Source organism: Calliphora vicina, chromosome 1 (genome assembly GCF_958450345.1).
Source record: "Calliphora vicina chromosome 1, idCalVici1.1, whole genome shotgun sequence".
Taxonomy (NCBI): Eukaryota; Metazoa; Arthropoda; class Insecta; order Diptera; family Calliphoridae; genus Calliphora; species Calliphora vicina.
In genome coordinates this window covers 119,208,068-119,230,808 of record NC_088780.1, presented here as the reverse complement: position 1 = coordinate 119,230,808, position 22,741 = coordinate 119,208,068, and the positions used below count along the sequence as shown (strand labels likewise).

General features: G+C 29.7%; 1 protein-coding gene across 1 annotated transcript in view; it reads left to right on the top strand.

Annotated features, from left to right (window-relative positions):
- Window positions 1–8,199: 8,199 nt before the first annotated feature.
- Past1 (putative achaete scute target 1) overlaps window positions 8,200–22,741 on the top strand; it is a 41,268-nt gene continuing 26,726 nt past the window's right edge. Inside the window, exon 1 of the mRNA XM_065515640.1 lies at window positions 8,200–9,846. Within this exon, the coding sequence (XP_065371712.1) occupies window positions 8,622–9,846 (1,225 nt within the window). The 5' untranslated portion in view covers window positions 8,200–8,621. The remainder of the gene's footprint in view (window positions 9,847–22,741) is intronic.

Genomic DNA, 22,741 nt, shown 5'->3' with positions numbered 1-22,741 from the left:
GCACGCCTGAAATGAATTAATAAAACACATCCATATCTGACTAGTGCGCGAACAGATCAATGAATTGTATGAGTTGCATCTTACGTCAATTGATGGAATACTGGAATACTTCTAAAAAAATATTGGGGTTATTAATGCTGTATGGAAATTCGTTAACATTAAATATTCCCATAATTGATATACATACTAATAAATACATAATTTCAAATCTATATTAATGTACATATGAACTGATGCAACTGCCAAAGAAATCAAATCGAAACGATTTTTAAATTTCCCTAAACAAGTGCTAAAGATCTTTTATATATGCCCAATTCACAATTGATGTTGTAGTGCTGTAGCGTTGTATGTCGTAAATATTTTTCAAACAAATTTTTCGAAACAAAAACAAAACATTAATAAAAAAATTACGACATACAACGATACAACGCTACAACACCAATTGTGAATTGGGCAATTATTTATAAATAAATTTATATTATATTAATACATATTTATTTTACAAATTAACACTAAACTAGCCAACATACAAAACTGATTAACAAATGAGTTTTTTTTTTCTTTATTTATTTAATAAAAGCAAACTTAAATTTTGGTTATTTCTTTTAACTCGTTTAAACTATTCTATTTATTATACATAATTTCAAAACATGTTTCATAATAAATGCTCATTTTCATTTCAAATGTTCTTTTATAGTTAAAGTTAAATATTGCGTCAGCATTCTTCATTCAATAGTTGGGGGTTTTAAAACAAGGAATCATCAGATAAATAGTTGTGACCTCCTTAGCATCCCTTTTAGTTTTTTTATTTCTCCATGTTAAATCATTTCCTGCTTATTTCTGCTTATTCTTTGTCTATAAACGTATTTATGGTTTCTTTAATATGGAGTATTTTATTGTATTAATTTTGCACTCTCTCCCCTCTTACAACTACCCTGTAAAAATTAGTAAATCTCTGTATACATTGTACACCCTTCTCTTAATACTACAATAACGATACTATTACGCGTAGTATAACACAAACAAAAATAAAAGCACGTTGTTATGTGGGCGTATATTTTTCATTCATTCATGGTTACACTTGATTTCTTTACTGTTTTCCTTTAATCGTCCATCTCTTTTTTTTTTTTTTTGTACAACATTTTTGGTATCCTATTTTGTCATTGACACTGGGTGAAAATGTGTACACTATGGATTGTAGATATATTTTGAGAAAACAATGTAGAAACAAATTAGGATGGTAGGATAACGTTAACTGGTGTCGCAATGTTTCTGAAGTTTTGAGATGCATTTACAAGGGCAAAATTCATTTTATTCAATTTTTGGCATTCAGTAATTATTTTTGCTTATCAATGCAACAATCGAAATGTGTACATAATTATCGTTCTAATCAGATGTAAAATACAAAAATTGATTTAAACATGTTAATCTTATTAAAAATTCCCCAGTCCATTAACATATCTGAGGCCACTTGAATAACAAATGTATGAAGAAATTAACACATTTTGATAAATATTCCCATTAAATTCCAATTATTTTATATATATATATTTTTGGGTCGACTTTTATAATACTTGAGATAAATATATCTTAAAGTCTTACGATTACAGCCCAAAAATATAAATTAATCCTTTAACACACTTGGGGTCATAATGACCCCAAACTATTAAACTTGAAAAACGTTGTCAATTTGAATGTTATTTTAGAATTAAATAAACTGAATAAAAAATAACAAATTAATAACGTTATTGTACAAAAATCAGGTATAAATGCAAATTTTGTCTTTTAAAAACGGTGGGTCGAAATTGTGAATATTGTTCAAAATGGGTTAATTTACTATTTTCTAATACACAATAAAACATTTTTGAGATTAGCACTATTCAAATTGAAAATGGTTTTCATGATTTTAAAAGTTTGGGGTCAGTTTGGACTTTAAGGATTAATAATTATTTGGCCGTTAAGGGTTAATTATTCCAATTTTTTTTCTACATTTATTATTCAAGTAGCTTGAGACAAATGGCCTGGGAATTTTTATTAATATTAACTTTTTTTAAACCAATTTTTGTCTTTTATATCTCATTAGAAAGAAAATTACGTACACATTTCGATTATTTTACATTCGAAGGCAATATAAATTATATAAGCCAAAATGTTAGCAAAAACTAAACAAAATTCATTTCTTCCCCTGGAGGAGGTGATGTTCAAAATTCACAATTTAATTTTTTTGGAGCACTGTAGTGTAAACACATACAAATTACAATATATTATTGATTTACATTAGTATACATATTTTATCCATACAACATTGGGCTTAACTATTTTGTGCTTAATCATGAATAATTGTTATTGGAATAATGACTATAATACAAACATTGTTATAATTGTTCCACTGTGTATATTATATAAATGTAATTGAGTTTTTATCTAAAATGTCATTTGTGGTGTCATAATTTTCATTGTTGATATAAAAAATGCAAAAAAGTACAAAAACTTTTTTTTAACTGTCTAACATTTCTTACTACATATTGGAAAATCCAACTCTTCACACCTACTATATTTTCCAGAAATGTCTTTAGTCGATTATGGTAATCGTTGTAGTGTGCAAGTTCTAACATTTCTTACTACATATTGGAAAATCCAACTCTTCACACCTACTATATTTTCCAGAAATGTCTTTAGTCGATTATGGTAATCGTTGTAGTGTGCAAGTTCAAAAAATTAGTACACAGTTTTATCAATTGTAAAACTTTTCTTATGCTAAATTTTGCACCTACATCAAGATTACTTTGATAACTTTGGCTTGAAAACCTCCAATCTCCAATTGTTCAAATTACTTTTTGAATTAAATACTATTTGCCTTCAGTACACAGAAAAAAATTAATAATAAAGAAATTTTTACTCCAAATTTTTTTTAATTGGAATATGAACATAAATATTATAAAGTTGTACTTTTTACATTACTATTGCATTATCAATCTGTCAAGATAAATCCACAAAATCTGAAATGTAAAATTATCGTTTATCGCATTTTAGGGCCTGGCTCACTAAATGCGATGTGGTAAATGCTCTGCAAACCACAACGATTCGATATTACTTTTTTGACAACTGACATTTGTTGCATATCTGTAATAATCTGTGCCGTTTTCTGTGCATAGGTATTTTGAAAACATTAAAAAAAAGACATAAAATTAAATAATATGTTGTGTCGTGGCTACATACATATATAATTTTCTTTCTTTAATAAAGTCGTTATTTTTAAAAATAGAAAGCTAAAACTTTGAACACGTGTGCCTTGATGCACTGTACCAATATCCATTAAAAACACAATTTTGAAATGTTTGGTTGTTACGCCCTTTTGCATTTCAGATGACGATTTATAGAATTAATTTCTTATTGAATCATTCATGTTTTCTTTAATTAAAATACATCTTAATAAAATTGTTTGAGCGATTAAATTTTTCTTAAATTCAAATCTATTACACATAGGCTTAAATCAATACAATTCAATGTGAAAAGATTTGTATTTACAAAAAATTGAATCAGTGCATTTTGTATTCATTCAACGATGAATGATTGCTATTTTGGAATGAATTAGTTAATTCGAAGCTATGATTCAAACTAATTTCGACTTAGACAATCAAACGACTGCTGAAAACCTGTTAACATAGAATAAATAAATAGAACAGAACAGAACAGAAGTGGAGAAAAATGAAAATGAAAAAAATCAAACAAGATGTATCCGTTTCCCACATGTGTTAGATCCAATAACAAAATACAGTTCTCATTAATTAGGTTTTTGACAACCAACTTATGTTCTTGGATTTCATTTACAACCTATCTAGTTGTCATCTATAGTCTGTGAATTGTTGAGAAAGAGGAATGCTCTGAAACTTTTCTCATAATATTTAAAAATATTGCTATACGAATATCATTAAGAACTTGATTGTTGAGGTACGATGAGATGTTAAACATGGAAGATTGTAAAGGAAATGCACAAGTAGAGTTTAATAGCGATTGAGACCATCTTGTATCTTCAGGAGTATTTACAAAAGACTGCACGAGTTCACTACTTTTTTGTTTGTCAAATTTGTCATCTTGTCATAGCATCAAATACAACCTAACTACCGAGCTGAGGTACTTTGCGAAATTAGGCAATATTATGTTTAATTTGAGGTATTTCAAGAAAATATTAAATTTATAATAAACTGATGTAAATATATATAATAAAATATAATTTTTAATTTTTTACACAGGTTAGACTTCTTGCCCATTTGTATCAAATCTTCCGTTGAATGGTATCAACACATAATTGTATGCAAATCTACGTAACCGCTGGGCTGAGATATTTAGTTCTGCAAAGTAGGCTACTGAAAACATCACAAATAAAAAAGTTATCTTCATGCGAGAAATCATTGGAGATACGATTTAAAACGTTATTGGAAGTACATATTTCAATAATATTAAACATTTAATTAACAACTATGTATGTAATAGTGTCCGTATGAACAGCCTTTTTCTTAATATGTTGAAGGAATACATATCAATCGAATCAGAAAAGCATTTCGAAGTTTCCAGCATAACACTACAAAAACTCAGCTCATTCTGTCTGCATTTATTTATACATATTTGTTCTGCTTTATTATTTGATTCATTCAAGTGCACATCGTTATCGTTTTGAAAAAATTTACAGATTTAAAAAATCTTGGATCTAAAAGATGACAGATCCAAAAAGTGGACGGAGGTTTTGTGATATTACTTTTATTTATTCAAATTCAACAAATTTTAATTAGTTATACTGTTGCTTATTCCTCAATAACAATAATTTAAATTTAAATTTCGCTTTATTATTAGTATACAAATATCAGAAGTCAGCAGGATTGTTTTGAAGAATCAACACCGTGTTTCAAAAAGTTTGTAAAGGTCATCATTGTCTCGAGATATCAGGAAGCCAACAACTTAAATGCAGCAAGTCAATGCCACAAAAAGAAAATTTGAAATGTTCTGCGACTGCCATAATACACAAGCAATAGCGAATGCTGCATAAACACAAGCTCAAACTACTTAATAGTGGAAATGAGTCTGAGTATCAAATCTTTAAAGAACTATTAAATTTTCATTTTTATACTTAAAATTATTGTTTAATAAAATAAATCTATTTTTTGGTACCAAGTAATTTTTTCGACAACGTCAATATAAAATACATTGGAACTTTGTAACATATCCCTAATTAGATTATATGTGTATTTTTCTATGGTACATACTATTTCTATGGAATATATCGCACTTGATCAACAGAAGGGTATTAACTCCAAATTTTACAATTTTTAGTAGAAGTCAAAAACAGTTTGTGGTTACATTTTAAGAGAATTTGAAAATTCGAATACATTCAAAGTAATCAAATTCCATTTGAAAATATATTTACATTGTTTTTCTTTTAATTTTCAAGTGCGATTATGATACATGAGTTTTTGACAAGTATTAATACTCATACTGTAGTCTGAAAAATCCTTTAATAATAAGGAAAATGTGCGTAATCCACTTTTTAGTGTAGATGGCTAGTGACTACTAGACTAGATTGCTTTGACTCTGTTGACTGTACCGAGGTCCGGGCTATAAATTCCCTTTGCAAGATATTTAAGAACATATTCAGCTCAATTATGAAAAAAAATTCTACGGGAGTTTTTTCCCTTTTCGTTTTTTAACATAGAATTTGAATAGGAAAAATGAGAAAAGGGAAAAAACACCCAGAGAATTTTTTTTCATAATAGGGCTGATAGGGTCACACCAAGACTGGTTTTAATTTTTTAAAAGCAGCTATGCGATTGGAGAAAATTTGTTATAAAGTTGAAATTTACATACAGTTATCTAAATTTTGAAATGATTTGTCTTCCCAAAATGTTACCTTTAAGAAAAATATAAACACATTATTTATTTTGTATTTCTTTTGTATAACTAAAAGTTAATGTAAGTACTTTTTTCGAAAAAAAAAAAATTCTTTTAAATTTTTTTTTAATAAATGAACATATCTTTTTTACTTAGTATCGATTTTGAAAAAATCGTTTTTCTTTTTGTTAATACTAATACATATTACAAATTTGTTGGTAATTCAAAAACATATACATATTTGAACAAAATCGTGAGAGATTTTGTTCCGCTATTAGCAAAAATCCAGACTAAGGTTCTTGTATACAAAAATCTTTAAAATCAGATGAACATCAATTTGGTCGGATTACACAGATTTAAAAAAAAATTAATCTATAACAAGTTAGACAGTTTTTATTTCCCGACTAAGCCAACGATAAATCTATTAATATATAATATAAAATCATATATTACAGTTTTTTTAATTGTTACATACATATGTACACTTGGCCGCATAAGTTTGCGTATTTTAACAGGCTATTTTAGTCATAAGTAACAACTGTAATCATTTGAAATTGGTTTTTATATATGGATAAACATTTGAAAATTACGATAGGTATTTTCTTTTTGCATTTGCAAAGTTTGGTAATAATTGACAGCTTAAAAACAATGGTATGCTAACTTTTCGTGTATGCAAAAGTATGCGTACATAAAAATTAAATGTAATTTGTAACTGTTTTTGTTACTGTGTGATAATACACTACTGCAGTTTTTGTTTCAAACTCATCATAAAAGTGATTTTTGAAAATTTTTTGTTTCAAATTGGAATAATTTCAAGAATTGGCAAACAGAAAATTAATTAATGTAGCTGAACGTAAAATTGTTATATATTTACGAAAACAAGGGAAAACTTTGCGCGAAATCGATCAAGTAGTTGAACATACTCACTCCTCCATCCAGAGAGTGATAAACAATTTTAAAAAGACTGGAATTTTTGTCTCAAAGCCTCGTTTTAGTCGTCCACCAAAATTAACTGAACGCGAAAAAGAGGGTTATAATGCAATCTGTGAAGGAAAACCCCAGATTTACTGTATCGAAAATGGCTGAAAATTTAATTTCACAATTTAATAAACATGTGTCCAAAGACACTGTGCTCAGAATTTTGAAAAAGGCCAACTATAGAAACCATGTAGTAAGGAAAAAGCCGCCAGTTTTTATAGTTAATAGACAAAAACGAATTGCTTTTACTAAAGAACACATAAATATGCCTCCAGAGTTCTCGAAAAATGTTCTGTCCACGGATGAATGTGAGTACTGCATCTTTGGCATAAAAGACCGTCAGTTTGTTTGGAGAAAGCCTTGTACAGTACTTAGTCCCAAAAATTTAAAACCAACAGTTAAGCATGGTGATGGTGCAGTGATGGTACGGGGGTACATGACGAGTGAAGGTGTGGGAAATTTAGAATTTATTCCATCGATAATGGATCATAAGGTCTATTTAGACATTCTAATGAAAAATCTTACCGAAATTGTTAGCAAATTGGGCATTGAAGATGATTATATATTCCTGCAAGACAACGACCCAAAGCATACTACACACAACACAAGGCTTTGGTAGTTGTTTAATAAAACAAAAACAATTGAAAACTTCTCCGCAGTCACTAGACCTAAATCCCATATAATATTTATGGGATTTGCTGGAGTGAAAAATACGAAACCATGTAATAACATTAAAGAAAATGCTTCAAACAGTATGAACTGAGGAATGGAGAAATATTAGTTCCAAATACACCGAAAAACTGGTTTCATCAATGACAAAACGCCTTCGTAATGTTCTCGGTCGTCGGGGTTATCCAAATAATTATTAAAATACAGATTAATTTATAAAAATCAGTAATATTTTAATTTTTTTTTATGTACGCAAACTTTTGCCTACATGCGGAATTGAATTTTTTTATGAATTGAATTCTTATAAGTTTTGTTGATTCTTAAATATGCATTTTACAATGCAGTTGTGTTCTTAAATATTTAAGAGTTTTATATAAAAAATTTCAAATGAGTAGCGCTTATTTTTATATCCAAAATTAGAGTATACTTTTAATTTTCGTTCTTGTACGCAAACTTATGCGGCCAAGTGTATGTGTTTGAATATTTAAATAAAACAACAATAATAAACACCAGTGCAGATAACACAGTTTTTTCATTATTTCACAATAATATCCCCAACGTATATTTAGTACCATGTCGATAACACTGTTTCTCCCCCTTTTTCCCATAAACTGTCATTTCATCGTGACGTTTCTGCCATTCACTTCATTTACGTTTTTTATCAGAGTTGCATCAGTAAATACCGTACGTGGACAGTAAGCGGACGGATATATTTTCTTATTATTTTTTAGTGTACCAATTAGAAAATTACAAAAAGAAAAATATATTTTTAATTTCCTTAAACAATTTAACAATAACTCAACTATTGCTTAAGTAAATTACAAACCACCAATTAAAGAAAGCACAAATTTTTCGTAAATAAAGTAAAATAAGTGAGTGTGTCAAAATCGAAGAAAAGCATAAAAAGTGACGGAATTTTTCCAAAAATAAATTTTCATAGTTTGCCTGCCTGCGTGAATCATTAAAAAAAAAACATTAACACAACATCAAAATTTCTTTTTGATTTGTGTACTTTTTGTGGGGCGGTGGAATCTACAATCGAAAAGTGATAAATATACAAAACTTGAAATAAATAATCAACTAAAAGCAAAATGTTTAGTTTTTTGAAGCGTGAAAAGGCCAACCAAGAAGTGGTTGAAAATGTTATTGGAGAGTTGAAGAAAATCTACAAAAGCAAACTGTTGCCTTTGGAAGAACATTATCAATTCCACGACTTTCACTCGCCCAAATTGGAAGATCCAGATTTCGATGCTAAACCCATGATTTTGTTGGTCGGTCAATACTCCACCGGTAAGACAACTTTTATACGTTACCTCTTGGAACGTGATTTCCCTGGTATTCGTATTGGTCCTGAACCTACCACCGATCGTTTTATTGCTGTTATGCACGACGACAAGGAAGGTGTTATTCCCGGCAACGCTTTGGTAGTTGATCCTAAAAAACAATTCCGTCCCTTGAGCAAATACGGCAACGCTTTCCTTAATCGTTTCCAATGTTCCTCGGTTAACTCGCCCGTACTACAGGCCATATCCATTGTGGACACACCTGGTATCTTGTCTGGAGAGAAGCAACGCATTGATCGTGGTTATGACTTCACAGGCGTTTTAGAATGGTTTGCCGAACGTGTTGATCGCATAATTCTCTTGTTCGATGCCCACAAATTGGATATCTCTGATGAATTCCGCAGATCAATTGAAGCCCTTAAAGGTCACGACGACAAAATTCGCATCATTTTGAATAAGGCTGATATGATTGATCATCAGCAATTGATGCGGGTATATGGTGCTCTTATGTGGTCCTTGGGCAAGGTTTTGCAAACACCTGAAGTAGCTCGTGTATATATAGGTTCGTTCTGGGATCAACCTTTACGTTTCGATGCCAATCGTCGTCTGTTTGAAGATGAAGAGCAGGATCTCTTCCGCGATTTGCAATCACTGCCACGTAATGCCGCTCTCCGCAAGCTTAACGATCTTATCAAACGAGCTCGCCTCGCCAAGGTACACGCTTTCATAATTTCAGAGTTACGTAAGGATATGCCTTCAGTGTTCGGCAAAGATAGTAAAAAGAAAGATTTAATTAAGAATTTGGGACAAATTTACGATCGTATTCAACGTGAACATTCAATTTCACCTGGTGACTTCCCCGATATCAAGAAAATGCAAGATGTTCTGCAACATCAAGACTTTACAAAGTTCCATTCGTTGAAGCCACACCTTTTGGATATTGTCGACAATATGTTGGCCAAGGATATTGCCAGATTAATGGAAATGATACCTCAAGAAGAGATGACATTGATATCCGAACCTATGGTTAAGGGTAAGTTGTAACTTAAGTTTTCGTTTTAATATTTGTATTATAATATTCATTTCCCCCTATTTTGTGCCAGAATTATCAGGTATTGTTTTTGTTCTTATAAAAAATATTTTTCAAATGCACAAATTTGGCACATATTATCAGATTATATTTGAGTCATATTTAAAAAGAGTTAATTTGTACCTACAACATTTTACTTTACTTTGTCATTGTTCATTTTAATGTACTTTCGAACAAGTATGGCACTAGTCATCCTTAGCAAATTAAATACTGGTAAAACAATATGAAAATTTGCCAACTCTAACAAATATATATCAAAAAACTTCGAAAAGTATTTTGACTAAATAACTATATAATAAATCGTCCCCTCAATAAAACAATTGTGTATAAGCATATACACCATTGTATTATTTTATTGCATAACTACATAACTGATTCTATATGTGGTAAAAATTTGGTGAAATTGTACTTCCACAAAGTGGGTCAAAATATCAATTGAAATATTTTGTTCCAGATGTCTACTAACACAAAAATTTTAAACTCAATTATTCCGAAATGGCAAAAAAAAATTATACACTATTGTTTTATTAAGGGAACGAAATATTACTTATATAAACTTGTCATCATCTTTTCTTTTTTTAAAATTCCTTAATCACGCATCTAATAAATCGTGCTTTTTCTTTTGGTTTTAAGCACGCTCTATGCGACAGTTGAGCATTTAACATTAAAAACCCTAAAAATATAATGTATTCAACTTTTACTTTTTTATTTTCTTAAAAGCGATATTTTAATTTTTATTTCGATTTGAAAATAATAATTTTAGATTTAAACCTATATTTTTAAAACTACATTGAAAAGTGGACTGTTAGTAACACCTTTGAATCATTTTATTTCTTATTTAATAGGCACTTATATTGAAGTTGTTTCTATGAAAAAGCTAGTAAAGTTAATTTATACACCATTTCCGAAGAATTTTGAGCAGTATGTTAAGATTAGTCATTTATTTGATACACCCAATCATTCATGTTTGATATCTAATTGAGAATGATTTGAAATTAATCAAAAACATTCTTAAGGATTCACAATTTGACAAATACTTTTATAATCATATAAATGTATTTTAAATGCGGATTGTATATGTATTAAGTTTTAATTTTCAAGTATTCAGTAAATTTTGAGTAAACATTTAAGGCCTTATTCATAAACAATTTTTAAATATAAACAACGTTTTAAAATAAAATTTTGTATGGAAATTTTGCTTTAAAACATTTGTTTATGAATATGGGGGTTAATATGTAGTCGAATGTAAGCATTTTTAAAGATTTTTTTAGAATATATTTTAAACAAAATAATTATGCATGTTTCCATTTTAATATTCTTTGTCATTCCGTTTGTAATTTCTACATACATATATCATTTGTGACTCTATAAAGTATATATATATGTATATTCTGGATCGTTATATTTAGAGGAGTCGGTATAGCCATGTCCATCTGTTGAAAAGATTAATACATCGATATAAGACTGAGATACATATAAGCAAAAAAAAAACACGACGAAAAACCTCGATTTTTGATATACATATATCTGGATTACTAATATAGACAATATTGATATCAATGATAGACATTTCGAAGACCTCTCCAACGGCATATATAACGCTGGTCACATACCACAGTTATATTATAATTATAAACGTTTTGGACAACACGAACTTGTTATACATCATTTTTTATTCGTGAAACTTAACAGGTTTTATGCTTAATTTAGTATTAAACAAATTTATTATTTCCTGGGAAAGAAAAAAGTCCGGTAAATTAGGTACCCTAATCGATGTTATATCTGGATATTGCGATTTAGTGCTAATGCTAAACATTTTAATCTGAGTAGGTTGTGATTGTTGTTTCAGAAATATTTAATTACATTTGAGCATCTACATATCTAACGTTTTGACGTTAGATATTTCAAATAAACTCACTTTTTACCAATCCAAACCTTAATTTTATAACTGCATAATATTGTAGTTGGTGGATATGGTGTAGTCATTCAATCACGTCAATTATAAACGTAAAAATATAACAAGTTCATTATTACCTTTTAACAAGAAATGTAAGGTCAAATTGATAAAATATGCATAGACTCACCATACAATTTAAGTCATCGCTTTTTTCATATTTTCAATTTCTTTTACCTTATTTCATCAAACGGTATTTAAACAAAACATGCACTTTTTTACACTATTAAAAATATTCCATAAATTTTTCAGAGAGTACAGAATTAAAATGTGAAGTGAATTGTTGTAGCAAACATATTTTTATACTGAAAAGACGAATTACGTAAACACTTTTCTTAAATATGTTTTAAAAATCGAGTTAATATCTATATAATTAATCGCTTACGGAAATCTTTGTGTGATAAAATCGATAAAATTAATTTTTTTTGACACATTTTGTGAACTAACTCTGATTACATTTATGTTTGGATTGTTTTTTACAAATTTAGCTCAAAAATTTTATACAAAACATTGTAGACATGTTATACTTTCTCATCGAACATAGGGTGAATATTGTAACAATACAAAACAATTAATATTTTTCTCATTTGATATGTATATTGAAGGTTTGATGAACAAAATACATACAAACGCAACAATAGTACATACGAAACTTTAATCGATGTTTAAATACCTAAGCTTTCATTTGTCGAATAATCGTTCGTAAATATGTACATAGAAACAGTAGTTGAAGTATTTAAAAATAAAATAAAACCAAGTCATGGTTTGTAACTTTTTAAAAATATTTTACTCTTTTTGGTTTTTCTGTTTTTTTTAGTGCAACGAAAGGCTTTCATGTGTAAATTGTTTTTATTTGTTTGATATATTTATGTATAAAATTTGGTTGTGGTTTTTAACAATGCAGATGATTCAGTTTAAATAACTTGAATCTTTAATACTTACATATTAAAGATTCAAGGTGTCAAGGAATTAAAACCTATACACTTTAACATTTATCAAATCTCTGGAATATACATACATATGTGTGTAGGCAAAATAATATATAATTAACACATACGAAATTACATCATACTTTCAATATCTTATCAGCTTTGAAAGCGCAAAGTGACAACGATGATTCCAAGTTCGTCATCAAAATACTTTAATGAATTATTTATACATATCATCAAATGTATGAATATAGATAGAACCTTGTTAGTAAATTTAATGACAAAAATCTATTATGATATCAGTATATTAACAAACTGAATTTCTTTTTAATGAAATTTAAATTCTTTGCTGGTATTTAATAAGCTGTTCAAAACAAGCCTATGAGAAAATATCGAGCAACAATTCTCAATAAATATATAAGATATTTATTGAGAATTGTTGTTCGTTATTTGCCAAAATGGGTATCAACGGACGTGTAACCCCATCAAGAAAAACTTAGTTCGTAGTGTTACTATGGATGTTGTCTACTTTCAGGAATATATGCATTTTTCCATGTGTATGTAAAAAATATTAAAATTGTTACTGGGTGCAATTACTCTGTTTTTTAATATTTTATGGTATTAAAAATAAATTGTTGTCCATATTTTTGTAAAATTTTTTTAAAATCATAAATCATTTTTTATTATTTTAAATTTGAAGTACATATTGATTAATGTTTATGTTTAACTCTCGAGTCATAGAGAAAATATATATGGATATATGTATATTTTCTCTATGACTCGAACGAACTATTCCAAAAATATTTATTCTATATTATAAAAGTTTATTGAAATACACAGATCCTATATGTGTATAATGTAATAAAATGACACCATTGTAGAATTATTTTTAATTTTTTTTAATAACTTGCTTAACCTAGTGGGCTTCGCTACCCAAATCGTAGTAAAATAATAATATGATTTTGTCTATATTGTAAAAATACTATATTATTTTGCATAATACAATAATTTCGTTTTTGTTTACACCGCTACAAACCTTCTGATATCGATTATAAATATTTGATTTGAGTAATAAGCGACAACTACGTACAATGGCAACAAAATAAGTTGCCATTGTACGTATACACTCGCTATTAGAGCTGTTCAGATATTCTAAAATAACTAATTATTTGGTATGAAAGGTACCGCGCCCACTCTTCTAAATCCACCCATTTTTACTTCATCTATGTACAATAGTAACAAAACAATTCATGCCAAGTTTAGAGGTTTTAACTGTTATAGTTATCCAGATATTCAATAATAACTTTTTGCTTTATACGGGAGAGGACATATCCACTAATTCTATTCCGATTTTCTGCAAAACTACGTAGAATAATAAGAAAGTAATTCAGACAAAGTTTGAAGGCTTTTGGAGATATCACTATTACATTAGATTATATATTTTCTCTATTAACTATTTATCTTTTATAATTTTAAATATAGACATCATGGTATTCAGGCAGCCGTCCAAAACCTTAGTCTCGTACAGCTCACTTGGGTCCAATAATCGTTCCCTTTGTGATAGACATCATAACATAACAAACATTCATTATTATACATCTGTGGACTTTTGACAAAACAACTAAATTGTTATTTTCAATTTTTTCAGGAGAGCGCAAAAACTTTAGTTGAAATGACCGATAATTATTTCATTTTGAAGGATCGCTTTTTCTTAAAATTGCTTCCAAAGAACACCAAAATATGCACTAGCTTTTCTACTTTTGAAAAATGTAATTCGCTGAGATGTATGTACTTCATATCCGTTTGCTGAGGTGTTTTCTAAATGAAATATATATATAAATAAATTGAATAACAAAGATAAATGTAGGGTATATAACATTCAACCACTTACAACAAAAATAACTATGAATTTATTTTGGTATTTGTTTGAAATCACTTTATTATTATTCTAACACATGCTTTTTCTCTCTTCTCTTATTTTCGTATATACAATTATTCTCATGACTATTTGTATAAAATATTTTATAGCTATTTTTTATTTAAGATCATTTTGTTTCTTTTAACTGGGTCAATTGCTTAAGTTATCAAACAAAGAGAGCAAACAGTAATATCAAAATAATAATAATTCACTAACATTATGAGCCAAATGTTGATTTAAAAAAGGTTCATAAAAAGTAGTTCACAACTTTTTTTCTTTGTAAAAATAGAGAAATAACGAAGAATATGCAATATAGATAGAAAAACAAGTAAGAAAGTGTATTCGGTCAAGCCCGACCATATGATACCCTACACCGTATATGTGAAACTTATTTGTGTTGAATTTTATTTGAACACCAACATTTTTAAGAAATCTTTACTCGTTAAAATGATTTTCGGAAGTGGGTATTATATGGCAGAGTTGGGGGTAGTGCATTAAATATTTAGTGCACTAAGGTTTTCACTAAATCCCATTATAGTGACAACATTTGGATTTTCCACTATTTTTCATCACTATAGTGGTAGTGAAAAATATTTTAACTACCACTAAAAAAATTAGTGGTAGTGAAAATTTTGCACTACAATAAAATAGTGCAAATTTTTAACAGTCACTACATGAATGCTTTAATTATATTATATGCACTAAAATCTCAAATAATTGTGTTTATAGAAATATTCCAAACAAATTGAAAATATAGTCAAAATATTTCCATTTTATTATTTTTAATTATAAAAAAAAAAATAAAATAAATACTTTAAATTTTTAATGTGCTGTTTTTCTATAGCGAACGAGTACTTCGAGTGGAAATTTAATATGTGTTTTGTAATTGTAACAAAAACAAAATACATGTAAAACGACCACTCAAAACACTCGTTCGCTATCGAAAAACAGCATATAAGTAAAGTAAATTTCAGGAATTAAAATCTTAGCAATTTTAATTTGTATTAATATAATTTAACATTCTGATGTAATTGTTAAACATATAAGAAAATATTGACTCTGCAAACCGCAGCTACGGATTGCCTGTCAAATTAATATTTTTTTCAATTTTACATATTTATATTTAGAGATGCAGAGACGTAAAATTGTTTACCTGGTATCTACCGAAATTCAGATTTTGGCTATCCTTGAACCCGACAAAGTCGGATTTTCTAGATTTTTGTGCACAATTTTATCTCTAGCTTCTTTTTTCATTGTGTCTACACTTTTTAAAACTAAACATAAAAACTTGCAATTCATAGTAGAATAACGGTAGATTCGCTGTTATTACTTTTTTAAGTATATACTTTTGAAGTCGATTAGCATCGCAAAACGTTTTGATTGATACTCCTTGTTTGGGTTAATTTTCCAGATAATGCATAAAATGGATCAATGGTTAAATGTTGAGTAAATTTTATATTCACTAGGATCGCCTGGTGGTCAAAATTCGACCTCTAATAACGAAATTATACAGTTACTTTTTTTGAGTATACGCAAAAATATTTTTCACGTTTGTATACAAATACACGTGTATTTAGATGTGCATAAACATGTTGTTGTTGTTTTTCAAGCAAATTTAATACGCTTTTTAACACTTTTAAAAAAAATTATATTGTGCACATCTAGATTATATTAAACATCTAAATTATATTAAACATCCAGCAACAGTTGGATTTATTACTCAAAATATGATGTCACTGCAAAATGAATTTTATGTAGAAATACGCAAGAGAAACAATTGATTTGCCGTTAAATTGATGTTTTCTATTTAATATAAATGTAGTTGATGTAGTCTTACTATTTAAATAATAGGTTTGCCAATAAACTGAATTCTGTTCAGTTATTGATTAATAGGTAAATATTAAAATTTATATTATAAATTACAAGGTATACTATATGTACATATTCAAACAACTGTCTGGTCTACTTTTACAAGAACATATATGTATATGTTTCTACAAATATAATGTTAATTTTAGTATTAATTTATACCTATATAATTTTTTTTTAAAATATTAAAGCATCGCTCATTTAACAGTAACTGACGACATTATCGTCATTCTAAAACAGCAATACTTTACTTTAGCTTATCAGTATACTTTATCAGTTTTATTTTAAAAACCTACTTGTACTAAAACATTAAATAAAAAACCATAGACCACAAAAAAATTACGTACGTATTTATACAATTTTGAATGTGTGGAATGTACATAAAATTATAAAATTACGTAACCAATTTTAAAGAAGCGCTTTTTTTGCAAAAATAGTAGATAGAAAGAGTAGGTGAAAATTATTATTTCATATTTTAGACGCCTTTCTTATCATTTTAAAATCTTTGTTTAAATATACATATTATTTGCAATCAAACATAGACATTGTTGAATGTTGTGTATTTTAAAATTATTCGATTATTTTTATAAAAAAGTAAATTTTGGACAAATCATTGAGAAATAACAAAAATTTTTAGTTATTCGGGCTATTTATTTCAAAAAAATGGAAAACTACACTCTAATTTTTTTTACACTTTTACACCACACAAAATATTTTTTTTTTTTTTTTTTTTTTCAGTATCTTTTTCTTTATTGAATCTTTCTTTTTAGAAATTTACAAATAAGTATTCAAATCTTAACCTAAACTAAAACTAAAGTTGTTATTGCCGCTGCAATATCCAACATGAGTGCTCGATGATTATCTGGCCAGATCCAGTGTTTCCAATCGCCTCAGTCGTCTATGACCCTCAAATGACAGCAACTCCCTGGCGAGGGGGTTTGGATGATTCATTAGTTTTGAAATGTATTTTAGACTGGAGAGTTTGATCTCCTCGCGTATTATGGGGACATTGAGATCCCTATGGATATTACTATTGCGAATGTACCATGGGGCACCTGTTATTGTCCTTAACAGTGCTGACTGCTTTCTTTGCAATTTTTCAACGTTAGATGAGGAGGCTGTTCCCCATAGCTGAATGCCGTATAGCCATATCGGTTTTATAATTGTTTTGTACAAAAGCACTTTGTATTCCAAGTCTAGAGCAGACCGTGGGCCAATTAACCAGTACAGTTGGACTGACTTTAATTTTATTTGCGTAACCTTGGCTTCAATATGGTGGGACCATGTTAAACGGCGATCAAGATGGATACCGAGATATCGCACATGGCTCTGTTCTGGGATTTTGATATTATTTATCTGTATGGAAGGGCAACTTTCTCGTCTTAAAGTAAATGTAACGTGAATACATTTTGTTGCATTGACCTTAATTTTCCATTTGTCCAGCCATTTTTCCAAATCGCCGATGTGAGACTGGAGTTGTTCAGAAGCTATTACGGGATTTTCATGTGTACTTAAAAAAGCGGTATCATCCGCAAATGTAGATGTGTGAGTCAGTGCGCTCGTGGGCATATCTGCAGTATATAAAATATATAGGAACGGCCCTAGAATACTTCCCTGTGGTACACCAGCGGATATTTTTCGACGTGTTGAGATCACATCCTTTGATCTGATTTGGAAAGATCTTTCTTGTATGTAATTTTTAAGCAGTTTATGTACGTTCGCAGGTAGTAATCTAGTAATTTTGTGTATTAGTCCATCGTGCCAGACTTTATCGAAGGCTTGAGATATGTCAATAAATGATGCGGAACAATACTGCTTGCTCTCGAAGGTTTTCCGAATAAGTGTAGTTATCCGATGTACCTGTTCGATAGTACTATGTTTCCTTCTGAAACCAAATTGATGGTCAGGAATAATGCAATTTTCGTCAAGGTGCACTATAAGTCTCTCAAGTAACAACTTTTCAAAAAGTTTTGAGAATATTGACAATAGGCTAATGGGACGGTATGATGTCACTTGAGTGACATCTTTTCCCGGTTTCGGTATCATAACTATATCAGATATTTTCCATGAGGATGGGAAATATCCAATACGTAGTATTGAGTTAAATATGAACAAAATAATTCTCAGTGCTGAGTTGGGCAGATTACTTATCATCGTGGTAGTAATTTTATCTATACCAGGTGATTTTCCAGCCTTAAGACCTTTGACCGTCGTCCTCACGGCAGAGAACCGGAATTTTAGTGGGGCTGGCACCACATTATTTATGACATTATCTCTAATATATGAATTTGTATCATTTGGGGTAAATACATTCTCCAAGTGATTGGCAAATGCTTCGATTTTTTCTGAAGTATTTTTTGCCCATTCTCCGTTCTGAAGGCGTATGGGCGACTCATATACAATAGGGCATTGCATATTTTTCACAGCTTTCCAGAGACTATATTCTGTGTTCTTAGTAGGGTCTAAGTTTCTAAGATAATTTCTCAGGTTAGATTCTTTATTAATCTTTAAGGCGACGTGAAGTCTTCTTTGGCACTGATTAAGTTTAGCCTTTACGTTCGGAGATCGCGATTGTTGCCATTGACGTCTGAGGGTTCTCTTTTCTTTGATAAGAGAATCAATGTTTTTAGGACATTTTGAATGTCTGTAATTCCCCAGGGTGACTGGGGGCGTGGACACTTTAACGGCGTTTGTTAAAATGTCTGTAAATATATCGACAGCGGATTGTATCGCATACTCATTTTTCAATGAGATGTTTTGTGGCAAGTGTGAGCTAACATACATTTTATACTTTAACCAGTTCGTTTTCTTGTTAGGGAAACAAGAGTAAGAGTTTTCCAATTTACTTGGAACTGCTAATAACGTTAAAACTGTAGGCGAGTGGTCTGACGAGAGGTCCAGCGAAGGGATCACTGAAATAAATTCTCTTTTTATATTCTTGATTACAGCGAAGTCAATTAGATCGGGAATCTTATTGAGGTCTGTAGGCCAATAAGTAGGTTGGCCACTAGATATGGCATCTAGTCTGTTAGACGATATTGCTTCTAACAGTTGCCTCCCTCTAGGAGTAATAAGGCGAGAGCCCCAAAATGTATGTTTTGCATTGTAATCACCAGCTGCTATAAATCTTGGACCTAGAGTCCTAAAATATTCGAGAAACTGCTCTCGATTAATATTATACCTAGGAGGACAATATATTGAAGATATTGTAACTCTACCATCAGGTATATTTATAGATGTGGCCTGGATGTGATCCGTTTTATATTCTGGCATTGGGAAATGCCTAATATCCTTTCTCACTAATATAGCTGTTCCACCACAAGCTCTACCACTTGGATGTTTTGTGTCATAAGTATAGTATCCGTTAATTCTGAAACAGTTCTTTATGGTAAAGTGTGTTTCAGAAACGAGTAGTACATCAATTTCCTGAAGGTGGAGAAATTGTTGTACATCATTCTTATGTTGGCTAAGGCCGTTAGCATTCCAAAAACAAATTCTTAGAGAATTCATTTTTTATTTAGCAGGATCTGCATGAGCATGCTTTGATTCTGCATCAATTGTTGAAACATATTTTGCATGTTCGTCATGAAACTGTTCATGGTTTGAATTAGATTCTCAATAGAGCTTTGAGAGTTATTGTCGGGTACTGGTACACCCTCTTTTAATGCATGTGCATATGAAAATAATGGGGAATTATTTCCATTGCTTCTTTTCATTTGGGTAACTGAACCCTCATTTGTCGTATTGGCATACGATTTGTTTTGATAATTATCATTTATGATGCCCCTATATTGAGCACTAGAAGCACCTGTGTTTGTTTTCATTTGGGTAACTGAACCCTCATTTGTCGTATGGGCATACGATTTGTTTTGATTATTGTTTTTTATGATACTTCTATATTGAGCACTAGAAGCATCAGGAAGGCTTGGAAAGTTAGAAGCCGTATATTGAGCATATAAAGGTCTTCTTGCCTTCGTTGATTCCTGTATGCGTAGGAATACTGGGCATCCACGGTAGTTTGCGGTGTGATTTTGACCACAATTACTACATTTTCTTATATTATCTGTTTTTGAGTGGGGGCATTCTTGACTTTTATGAATATCTCCACATCTTACACATACAGAAGGTAATTTGCAGAATGTTCGGGTGTGACCGAACTCTTGGCAATTAAGGCACTGAGGTGGACCTTTGCGCTTAATTGGTTCTTCACACAAAATATAAAATCTAAAAAAAATTCTACCCTACACCACCATAGTGGGGAGGGTATTATGCGTTTGTGCAGATGTTTGTAACGCCCAAAAATATTAGTCTAACACCCACCTTAAAGTATACCGATCCGTATACGATGTCCGTCCGTCCGTCCGTCTGGTCGGCTGGCTGGCTGGCTGTCCATGTAAACCTTGTGCGCAGAGTACAGGTCGCAATTTTGAAGATATTTCGATCAAATTTGGTACATATTATTTTTTCGTCTCAAGGACCAAGCCTATTGAAACTGGCTGAAATCGGTCCATTATTTCACCTAGCCCCCATACAAATGTCCTCCCGAAATTGGACTTTATCGGTCATAAATGTTTAATTTATATATGTATCTCCACAAATTCCGCTCCAAATAAGTTTTATATACACAAAATTCATGTCACCAAATTTTGTTACGATCGGTCCATAATTAGTCATAGTTCCCATATAACCCCACTTCCGAAAATCACTCCAAAATATAAATTATTGAAATTTTAAAAGAAAAATTTTTTTTGCTCTTTTACTTACCCCCATTAACACGAAGCCTGGTTATGCATTAACTAATAGTTATACTGTCGGTTAAAATTATTTTTGTATGAAAACTGTCAGTATAACTATTAGTTAACACATAACCAGACTTCGTGTTACTGGGGGTTAGTGTAGGGTATTATATGGTCGGGCTTGACCGACCATACTTTCTTACTTGTTTTGTTGTGTAGAAGTGTAAAAAAATCAGAGTGTAATTTTCCCTTTTTTTAAATGAATCCCTTATTGTTTCAAAAATTGTAAAATGTAAGTTCTCAACAAAAAATTTTTGTCATCAATTCAACTTGGAATAAACAATCTAAAAGTATTGAATTTAACACAGGCTTTAAGCCATATAAAAATAATATCGTTCATTATAATATTCGGACTAGGGTTCTTACTCGGAAAATTTTTTTTTCCCCGGGAATTATCGAAAATATTTTTTTAGAGATTCCCAGTAAATTTCGAGAATTTATCGTGCCCTACATTTGATGATTTGATTACATATATCCATATCAAACAGCTTATTCGAAAAACTTTTCTAGTCTTTGGCTTAATTCAGTATTAACAAATTTCTGGGAATGAACAGATTTTTGTATTTGTTCATGGGAATGAAAAATGTCAGGGAAATTTATGGATTTATTACCTATTCTACTTTGTAAATAGTTGGGTATTCAACTAAAAAAATTGGAAAATTACACTCTAATTTGTTTACACTTTGCACAACAAACACAAAAAAAAATCCAAAAAAAAAATTGTGTTTTTGAATTACAAAAAAAAAATATTAAAAATAAAAATATATATTTGTAAACATTTTGTTGTTTCCAATTTCCGCTTGAACCAAATTAAAACTGATTTCCGTTTTTCACTCGCACTATTATCTCTGATAATTAACCTAAAAATACATTAAACAATAGATAACACATCTCAATGTGAAAGAAATTATCTAACAGCAAAATTATTTGCAAATTGTTTTAGTTTCGCGTATCACAAAAATTATTTTAAATAATAAAAATGTGTTGTTGCTACTTTAATTTAGCAGTTTTCTACATTTCTCTTATATTTGTTCTAATAAAGTCTGTCTTAAATTGAAAAAAAAAATTATTTCACAAAATTAAAACTGTCATCGCATAAATTACTAATCTTTCTCTAAATATGTGTATCTACACTTATGTATTTATTTTGTTTTTACCTTTAGTAGACTGCTTTATTTCTATTATTATTTATTTTTTTTCATTTTCGAGCTGTTTCTTTACTTCATATGCAATAATAGTATTGAACAAACAATTCTCCGTCCATTCAATTCAGCAAGTATGTGCTTTTTGCCAGTATTTATATTTACTACATACATACATACATATCGATGTACATATGTATGTATATTTATGTCTTGGCTATAGTTGAGTT